General features: G+C 36.3%; 1 protein-coding gene across 1 annotated transcript; it reads left to right on the top strand.

Annotated features, from left to right (window-relative positions):
* Positions 1-1,367: 1,367 nt before the first annotated feature.
* LOC116182547 (slit homolog 2 protein-like) lies at positions 1,368-2,453 on the top strand. The gene has a single exon (XM_031503078.1). It carries the CDS (start codon positions 1,368-1,370, stop codon positions 2,451-2,453), a length of 1,086 nt encoding a protein of 361 aa, XP_031358938.1.
* The last annotated feature ends 8,750 nt before the right edge of the window (positions 2,454-11,203 follow it).

Genomic DNA, 11,203 nt, shown 5'->3' with positions numbered 1-11,203 from the left:
CGAAATTTGATACATAGGCACTTGGGATAAAGGAAAATCAAACGCCAATTTCAAAATTTTATTTTGCGCATGCGCCGTGCCAACTTTTTTATCTATGGAACTATTTAAGTGAAATTTGATACTTAGGCGCTTGGAACAAAGGAAAATCTATCATTAGTTTTAAAATTTAGGTTTGCGCATGCGCAGTTCCAACTTTTTATTTAGAAAAGCATTGAAATGAAATTCTTCTCATAAACTGAAATTGAAGTAGCACGTCAACAATGGATTGCCCATGTGCAACGCTATCTTTCATATTTGTGGCCGGATTTTTACGATTTGAACAGAAGTTGCATCTTACAAATGGGAAATGAATGCAAGTGGAAATGCGCTTTATGTAAATCGTTTACGATTACTTTTTAACTTGTTTTTATTTTTGTGGAAATGCGCTAAAAACGACCCCTCGTATATTAGGTACTTTTTGAGTACTGCCAGTAAAATATAGGGTGTTTTTTCGATATGGTAAAGGAATTAGATGATCCCATTGGCCTTAGATGCTACACTCTGTATAATGTGGTGAAACCAAATAAGAAACTTTCATTGTAATTTTGTGTTACAGCTTTTTTTAATCGCGGAGATATTTGTTTTTTAGATATCCTTAGTTCCAGTTTTTCTTTAAAATAACTCCTAGTCGGGCACAAATTTATCATATTTCTAAACGGAATTTTAATGAGCTCAAAAAATGCAAAACATTGCCCACCAAAGCTTGAATGATATTCGCAGAAATATGCAATGGCTATTTGAATTTAAATAATTGGACGTGACTACAGAGGGTGGTACTTATACTCCTGCCTGGACAAATATTAATGATACTATCGTTTTAACTAAATAAGTATTTCTCAAATGTAAATTAACAATGATATGCAAGACGTCGTTAATATGGATGCACGAAAAGTGGTAGTTGGTGCACAAATCAGCAAAGTAACGTAGTTTTCTTATTTTTTACATCTGGGAAATAATGTAATGCACGTCAGATCTTCAAATTATTGTTAGTAGATTTATTGCGTGCTAACAGGTTTTATACCTAATAGATAGCCTGCTCTACTTGATAAAATTGTAATTGATCTACTTATTCCAGTAAATGTCGTAGGCGTGTGTATTTACTTCTGTAAAATTGGGTCGCTCACTCTCTTATTGGCTCGTATAATAATAATCTTCGAAAAAAATTGTAGGTTCGGCGTTCTGTAGCTATGTACAGTAATATTGGCGTAACGGATTTTACGACTGACCAGGAGCTAACTGTACAAACTCGTCTTGGACAACGTGCATATAAATGCTGCAAATACACTCGAATCCAAATAGTGTAAAGGCAAAAATTGAATTTAATCAAAATGCGTTATACGCTACCAATACTATTTCTTACGTCAATTTCAATTCGAACGTTTACGTGCACGTGTGACAGTTTTCGAAATTTTAAAGTAACGATAATCCCAGTTGAAGGGGCCAATTATAATATTACAGTGAATTCTTGCATTAATGATGCGACAGCAGGCAGTAACGCAATAAGGGGGTTGTACGCCAAAGATCAAGATTTGCCAACTCTCGCTGCGAACTCATTTGCGAACTTAAACGAATTGGAGGCAATTTCGTTCGATAATTGTTCAATTGAAAATTTACATGGAGGAGTTTTCAACAACGTTCCCCGACTTTCCCGAGTATTTTTGGTACGTTCGTTCATACGGAAAGTGTCCTTTGGCGTTTTTAATAATCTGCCCTCCTTAATCAAATTACGACTAAACAGTAACAAAATCGACTGTATCGAAGAGAACGCGTTCGCCAACATCAAAAAGCTTAAGAAAATTTATATGGGTCACAACAAAGTGCGTGAGTGGAAAGGAAATTGGTTCGTTAATTCGTCCTCCGTTGAAAAAGTGAATTTTGAATTTAATTGTATCGAAAGGATAGAGAGTGGCGCTTTTGTGAATCTTCCAAAAATATCTGCTATAAATTTTAATTATAATAACATTAGTGTCATCGAGGCAGGCGCATTTCAAGGCATCACTCATTTAAAATACCTTGGCTTGAGATACAATCGCTTAACTACGCTACCATCGGATATTGTGCCCAAACATTTATCCATCGATTCACTATTTATAGACGCAAATAAGTTGAACTTCATTCCAAACAAGACCTTAGAGAAGTTATCCCTAAAAAATATCACGCTGGATGGCAATCCTTGGAAGTGTCCGTGTTTAGAAGTTATTGGCAAGTGGTTGCGGGCTACGAATGCCAAAGTTAAAGCATCGAAGCACTGCAGAAACTCAAACGTACTGCAGTGTATAAATTTGGAATTGCTCCATTACGATTGCATTGAAAGTGTAGACAGTGGACTTACTGATATATTTATAGATTCGTTCAAGAATCGAAAACCGGTTAGGAACAATACGGAACATGAATTTTGTATTCGTTCAAATTAGCATAAAGTAGCTAGGTACTTTATAGATTCTTAAACTTTTATTTACAATGTAAACTTCGTTTTATTTTCTACCTAATAAATGCATTTTGTCTTATCTTTTCACTTATACTACTTCCGAGGAGCATCATATTACGTACACTGTTAAGAGCCGAAATGTCGCCTTTTAAAAGCGACCCTTTTAGTGCCAACGAGTTCCGCAAAATTTGCGAACAGTGCGAGAGTGGCCGAAGAAGAGGAAAACTTTCAATTTATTCCGTATAATTTGTGGGACCTCAAAAATAATAGTGGTAAGCTATTGCTGAGCCTTTAGCATTAGGGGCAATACACTCCTGCCAATGTGATTATTCCAGCAGTACAAGTGACAGTAGGCACCGTGTACACTTACAAGGTGGAGATTATGGACGGTCGGGTAGGAATCAGAAGTGCAACTTTCGTTGTTTCGGATTTCAGAGGACAGGTGGTTATCTCGGTTCTTGACCGCTGTCAACCGAAATTAAATGATTAAAGGAACTTAACCTTTGTGAAGTTCAATCATAATTGTATGAAGATCTCGTTCTAGTGATCAATATGTACATATTCCAGTGGCGTATTTAGGAATTGCTTTTGGGGAGGGTCCGAATAGAGAAATTTGCCAGTTACTAAATTTTTATGAGTATATGTATATCCATTCTATCGTAGCAATAATAAACATGTAAACAAATATAGAAAACGAGCTCCTGGGTATGGCAATAGCATGTGCAAAACAAAATTTGAACTTGGTGTTAGTTTTGCTTTTATTTTATTTTTTTTTTTTTCTTAAAGGCCCTAACGGGATCAAGCCCATGATAGCCCTACCTGTTTAACAATAAGGATTTAACACTGGCCACATAGACTTCACGCAAAGGGGCCTGTCAATGCGACTTACACAGACAACACAATGCACTAGACCACGGTTCGGTAATTAGGTACTATAACAAAGGACAAGACAAGAGGAGCGAAAAAATTAGGAGTTGTAAATTAAATATTAATCTGAGTTTGTCTCAAGAAGTGTATTATACCATCGAAAACATTTTTGTCATTGGCAGCCAAAAGACTAACGACGTCGGTGGGTAGTTGGAGTCCCATTCTCACCAGTTTTGCAATCAGTATGTCTGTCTGCATTTGGTTAAGTTGACATCCAAAAAATATATGATTGAGATCCGCCATCTCACTCCCGCACCTACATACAGGTGACTCTATAATGCCTATTTTATATAAATGGGCAGGGTAAAGATCGTGACCGAACTTGAGCCTAGCGATGGTAGAAAAATACTGGCGACCTACAGAAAAATCCCGAACCCAGTGCCTTTTTATTAATGCGGGTTGAATTTTGGCATATTGAGTAGTATGTGTGCGATAAGAATTAATCCATTGCAGTTCCCATTTTTGTTTTATCAGAGAGTTTTTAATTACCAGGTACAGATCTCGTTTGGTTAGTTTATTATTGAGAATATCCTTCCTTTCAAGTCCTAATTTGGCCAACCTGTCTGCTTCTTCATTTCCTGCAATGTTGCTGTGGCTCTTCACCCACTGCAGCTCAACATTTATAGATTTGGCTCTAAGGTTTCGTAACACGATCATAATATCTATAATAACGGGGTTGGATTTAGCCTTACATATCTTTGCATTTATTGCTTGAAGTGCGCTATGAGAGTCCGTGAAGATGACCACCTTATTGCAGAGTTGGAGGGAGGCATATTTTAAGGCTTCGAGTATAGCCACACATTCGGCATGATAGACAGAAGACAGTTTATTTAATCTAAAGGAAACTCTAAAATTCTGTGTCGCCTCAAAAAAGGCACCAGCGCATCCATCTGAAGATTTGGAGCCATCTGTATAAAATAATAAGCTGCCAGCTTTTCCTGCAATAATGGAGTTATGTAGACGAGTGTTATAGTCTCCGTGGTCAAGATAATTAGGATACTGTATGGAAGGTTTTAAAATAGTATCACCGTATTTTAAGTTAACGAGATCTGGGAAATAAAGTTCCTGATTAATGTAATAGGCTATGTTTGCAAAAGCGGAAGCTAGCGGTGGCGATTTCTTTTTGGACCAGTATTTGTTGACAAGATCTAAATTACACAGTTCAGAGACTTTGTCCAATAATTGATTGTTGGAGAACTTTAACTTAACGATATATTTTAGGGCTAAGTATTCTATTCGAAGTTCTAGCGGTGGTTCTTGTGCCTCTACCTGCAGCGCTAATATAGGTGTAGATCGCATCCCCCCGACGCATATACGAAGTGCTTTGTTTACTACTGTTGTTAACTGTTTCAATAGTGTATTTCGCGCCGAACCGTAGAGGTGACAGCCGTAGTCAATAAGCGGTCGCAGATAGGCTCTAAACATATTTATCGTAGTGAAGTAATCGGCTCCCCAACTAACTTTCGTTGACAATCTTAATAGGTTTAAGGCTTTTTCGCACTTTTTAACTGTGGCCATGATGTGATATCTCCAGTTAAGCTTATTGTCTATTAGTAGACCGAGGTATTTAAAATGTGTAACAATAGGGAAGGTAGTGTTGCTTAGTTGAATTGAACCCGTAGGGGTATCTCTCTGCCTTGCTATAAACATGACTGCCGACTTAACAAAACTGATTTTGAACCCGTTCTCATTACACTATTCTTGAAAAAGTTTTGAACCCTCATCCATAGCTTGAGTTAGATCAGCCATATTATTAGTTGAAAAATACAAACAAACGTCATCAGCATATTGGATTATTTTGCCCACTTTGTTAACAATGTTGTGCAAATCTGCAGTATATAAATTAAAAAGTAATGGTGACAGGATGGGTCCTTGTGGTAAGCCTTGCCAAATCGTTCTAGGGCCGAATTTGTGGTTTTGGTATGATCTTACGTATACTTGCCTTCCGTCAAACAGGTTCATTAAATTACGAGCGAAATGTGATGGAAAAGCCAAGTTGATCAGTTTACGATTTAAAGTGTATTTCATTTAATTGCTTTCATAAATAAGAAAATTGGCACTGCACATCATGCACAAAACCAAATTTTGAAACTGTCGTTACATTTGCTTTTATTCCAAGTGGCTATGCATCAAATTTCATTTATAAATGCTTTCATAAATGAGAAAGTTTGCACTCCGGTTTGTAAATGGTCGAGATGCGAAAAGGGCACTGTGAATATTGATCGATTAGGCTCATCATATGGAATTGTGTTTTATATGCCTAAAGCTATACGCATATTGAATTTCATGCAATTCGGTTCATAACTCACAGAGATCTCAAAAGGGCCATGCTTATTTTTTGGGCTATATTGCCAATTCACGTCCTTCGATCTACAAATTTGGTAAAGAATCCACCTACAAAATTTCATCGTAATCGGTCCATTCGTTATCGAGATTCGTGGTAACGGACGGACAGACACCGCAAAATTATAAACTCGCTAGGAGCTCGTTAATAATTAATTTAACAACTCCGAGAAAATTCTAGATATCTACCTAATCCATTGTTCACCATTACATTCCTACTTCCTTCCAAACACGTCTTAGAATTGTTTTCCTGATACTAAGCACCACATTCCTGTTACTTGGTGAGACGTTAGCGATTGTAGATCGCGCTCTGGCAAAGTTGTCTATCAATTCAAGTCAGAGTGGCGATTGTAACACCGCTCTCTCTCCCTCCCTCCCTCCCATTAAGCTCTATTCTCCCCATAATAAATAATAAACTTTAAAAATTACAACAAAATAGATTTGACCGCTCAACAGACGTATGATATGCGTTTATACAATTGAAATAAAAGACTAACGAAGAAGGGTTATGTATTTATATTGCTGTGTGCACCGATCCGTAGACCAAAAAGACCGTACACAAAACACCTATACAAACCTAGCTAGCTCAAACCTTTATCTTCCTTGGAACAAAACTACTCCCTAGCACAGAGGAGGAATTCGACTCTTTTCTCAATTAAATTATTAACTCCTACCAGATAGTGAGTTAGACCAAATACCTTAAATTCCAAATCAATCTTAATAATTTTGATTGAATAAAATGGATCTTGGGCAAGTATCCAAAGAAAACAGTAAATGAAAGGAAATGAAATCGTTCGAATGACATACACAGCAATTATTGTGAAAATTACTAAATTCAAATTTAATTATTACACACACACAATGAAAAATATTACAAGAGACACAAACAATTAATACAAAGAAAAAAAAACTAAAATTAAAACTTAAGTTTACTTACATTCGGTGCATGTCCAAAATTGCTAATCCAAATACGTTACACACAAAAAAAAACAAAATTTCAAAATTACATAAAAAACACTCAAGTCGGCGCGGACCACACCTTAGTGACGCACTTTACTGAAGGTTAAGGTTAAAAACATCATTTGAAGAAAATCTATTATCTGATCCGAAAAAGCATAAGCAAAACGCTGGCGAATTTACAACCACTGGCTGCGCCATAACGACATAGGCATTATTGGCAATCGCAATTTCTTCGTTTTCAAATGCTTGTTGGATATCTTGTAAAGAATTTACAAAGAAATTATTAGTTATTGGAAATCCGTTCTCTTTTGATAAACGTAAAACGAAACCAACCATCTTATTTTTGCGGGCGTCGTATTTGACGCACTGCACTATTGCTGTTTCGTCTTCACTTAAAAAAACTTTTAGTGGATAATTCCTTTTCAGCAAATATTCTTTCAACTCGAGAAATCTTACTTCACCGTCACCTGGAGGTAATTTTGCATCCAATGTCCTATATAGTGTACTGAGAGAGGGCAACGGCTTTTGTAAGTTGGTGTAAAGTAGGCTGTACAATCTTCTACCTCCAGTAATTAACACATATAGGGCAAACAATTTCAGAGGTTCATCAAATCTTTGTTTGTTGTGTTGTCTTCCAATATTGTCCAGTGCCGTATTTTGTAAAATATTTAGTAAACGTATTGTTATTTTACTTTGTTCATCTCAATTACTTTCATTTTTTAACATACTTTTAACTTCCATTTCAGCCTTATCCGTCAGATTTTTAAAGTTATCGTTACAGTTGGAGAGCCATACTTTTTGAGCTTCTAAGTTTAAATGAATTGTTTCTTCTAGCTTTTTAACTATTTCAATGAAATTAGTAATCTTTGGCTGATTTGTGGTAAAATAACTTAAGACTCGAATTTTCCTATTTCTTCGAGAATTTCTGTCTAACAAACATTCACTTTTTAGAGGCTGTCGTAGTGTTGCAGGAACTTTAGCTTTCGCTTCAGCCTCTTCAATATTCCTGCACTCTGCAAAAAACGTATCTCGCTCGAGGTCTTGGTCCAAATCGGCCATACTCATGTTATTTATATTCATCAGTGGCATGAGGGGAATGCGAGTGAGGGAACTCGATGGAAAATCTGGATCCAGATCTGGTTGAAGGGAAGGCGATAATAAAGGTGACTCATCTTGTAATTCATAAGCTGCTGGCGATGCTACTAGTTTTGAACCTGGCACGAGGGCTGGCTTGTCTGAAAACAGAACTTCTGTGGTTGTTGCTTCAATCGTGTGGTTTTCGGGATTATCGCGACTAGATTGAGGATTACGTTCTTTAGCCATTACTTTGATCTCTTCAACGGAAGTAGATTTGTTAGGAGTCGTTATCACAAACTGCAACAAATCTGAATTTCTTAATTTCCTGTGTGGTTGGACTCCACAATCTTATTTGCATTAGCATATGTCTTGAAGTGAGTTTGGAAGTGTTTAATAAAATTGTGAGTTTTCCAATTTTTTCTTGAAGCAGACGTTGTTACATCGTATGCAGTAGATGAAAATGCGCATTTATTGCATTTAATTCTTGCAGTATCGGCAGTATCTACCTGTACATTAATTTGGTCAATATTTTCCAGAGCCACTTGAGCTATTTCCGGCGATAAATGTTTATGGCAATAGTTTTGAATACTATTTTTAATACGATTCTGTAAATGGCGTTCTACCTCGTGTTGAACCGCCACATCCTCTTTCGGCTCCTCCATTGACTTCTCACCTCGCTTCTCACACTTCAAAGTGCTTGCAGATCGTCCACGGTTTATTGCAGTCTTTGCTTTTTTTAAGGTAGTCCCGGGGTACTACCGTTTTCTTCGTTTTCGTTTTGACGTTTCAGATTGGCTACTGAAATTCTTTTAATGCATTCATTTTTTAGTTTCACGATTAAGTCTAAATGCGGATCTGGTATTTCAAATAACGCCATGTTCTTGGAATAACAACCAAACAATTTTTTTAATTCTTCAGGTTCAAATAAGTCCCTTGCCTTTTCTTGGGCAAATTTCTCCATTTTTTTAAAACCAATTTTGTCTATTTTGGACATTGTCAGTAGGTTATCGTAACCAGTGCTTTTTAAAAGGTGTATAATATATTCTGGGAATTCCATTTGGTAATAGTCTACCATAGACCCAATAATATTCTGTAAACTATTTTCTGCCATTTTGATCTAAAAGGCAATAATAATCGACATAATAATATTGACTGCTAACTATATAAGTAATGAAAAGTTACTATTTCGTACTCGATTTCGTATCAAATGTAAATCGATTTCCAAATAGATTAATTCCGATTAATTCGCGTCTAGGTCAATGACTATATTCGCTACGAGATTCGCTACCATAGTAAATGAATTTTTTTCGAGAATTTTTTTTAATGATTTTTCATTTTTTCACAAACTTGTGAAATCATGAAATTTTAAAATACCTCAACCATTTACGATCAAGATAGAGGACAATTCTCGGGAATTTCGCCAGACATAGACTCTCTCAATTGCTAAAAGTATTGCTTCGGTTAGGTATTTGTTAATCTGTTAATCAGTGATTAAGGAAAATCGAAAAGAATACAGCTTTTTGATTTTTAATTGAACACATTACCGCGAATTACGAATTAAACAAACACAGACTATTTAAAACAATATTTTTACACTCGTTTTTACAGAATGGAATGAACGCATTGTACATGTGAAAAAAAGAAAACATTTCATTTATATGAAGAATCAAAGAAATGCAGTATTTGCTAAAGTATAGAACAGTAAGATATTGTTGCAAGGATGCGTCATTTCCCTGAATTTCAAGACTAGTCCCTAATAATCCTCTTTCTATGAATTGAACAAAGAGGTACTCGTATATTTTTAGTCAACTAGCAGGTAATAAAAGAGCAAAACTATTGATCATACTTTTAGGTTACACTAACCATAAAAATTTGGCTGAACATTAACCACACTAGTGGATTAACTTTGGGATTAACTAACATTTGTAACACGGAAATAACTAGGTGGTTTACCCATCGCCCTCAACTATACGTAAAGATAAATAGGTTTCACTGTGCAAGTAATTTCCAAAATTAAAATTATACTTCAACTTATCGCAAACTGCGCTCTCTGACATATTCTCAAAAGAATACGTCGATGAGTTAATAGGTACGTGATCGAGTACGTGATAGCCATAATCTAAAGTATTAGCGGTTGTAGGGTGACATTAATATACGAAACTTACCTTCTTAAATGTTGCAAAGAACCAAAACCGCTCTTGAAAAACCGAGTGAAAAACTGACGTTGTCACTACCACTTGTAGAAACATCGAGAGAAACATACTACAGAGTATGTGTGCTTTGCAAGCTATTCCGCATTATTCCTGATGTATTCCCATTTATTCCGGTGTATTCCGATTTATTCCCGTGTATTCCCAACTACTCCCGAGCATTCCGATCGTATTCCCGTGTATTCCGGAAAAACGTACATTGATTTCGGGCTGCGGATGACCCCTCGCTTCACATACGCATTTTGAGCACCCAAAGTACTCACTGTGACCTTTTACGTTTAGAATAAATGCTCTGCGATAAAACAATTAAGTTGTATATTAAAATGCTGTCCATTCACTTCTATTCCTGTACCTTCTAAATTTTGGAATTCGTTTACAAATCTCGATAAAACTCGTGGGAGGTAGGTTTACTAAGCCTGAAAAAACCAATAATAAAAGGCCGTGTATATTTTTAATGATCATATCTCCCATAATAGGCCAGAACTGACTACCGGATGATTTTGCTAAAGCATTGAATAAAAACACTATAAGAAGCCTACGCTTATGGAAAAAGCGCGACAAATCTCACAAATCCCCTTGCACCCGCATTGGTTGTGACCACCGAACTCTCTTTGCGTAAAGAGGAAGCAAATTCTCATTCTTCTCAGTCAAGAATCGACTCTATTACAGTTTCCCATTATATCTCAGTTCAAACTCTGTCGCGCTTATTTCCACGGGGTTAGGCTTTTATAGTGTTTATTCAATGGCTAAAGGCAATCCGTCTACAGATACATTAAGTTTTAAAGTGTCAACAAGATCACATAAGTTGTATTTTAAAATTAATCTTTTTATGTTACTTACCAGACCAACATGAATATACTGACCACCCCCAATATCAACAACATTTATTTAACCTGACCGAGGTGTCTTGAAGAATATTCTTGCATCGTTTGGTAGATCTGGGTGGCTGGCCGATTATCCGTTCGCGGTCTTAGTCTTTTATGTCAATGGTTTATACGCTAGTTCTAGCCTGAGAAAATTGCGGTGACAGGCGTTTACTAATCATCGCACAAAATCTGTCGTTTATCTCTGTGTCTGTTTGTTATATGTATACATTCTATTTCAATACGCCGATTTTATAAAATTCATAACGTGCCGCGGATATGTTTCGATTGAATCCCAGAGAAAAGGGAATAGGTACAACACTTTAGGTTTTTTGCCGTTATTTGATAATAGCTTT

Source organism: Photinus pyralis, unplaced genomic scaffold (assembly GCF_008802855.1).
Source record: "Photinus pyralis isolate 1611_PpyrPB1 unplaced genomic scaffold, Ppyr1.3 Ppyr1.4_unclustered_Scaffold5843, whole genome shotgun sequence".
Taxonomy (NCBI): Eukaryota; Metazoa; Arthropoda; class Insecta; order Coleoptera; family Lampyridae; genus Photinus; species Photinus pyralis.
The sequence above is the reverse complement of the archived record's forward strand: the minus strand, read 5'-3'. Positions and strand labels throughout refer to the sequence as shown.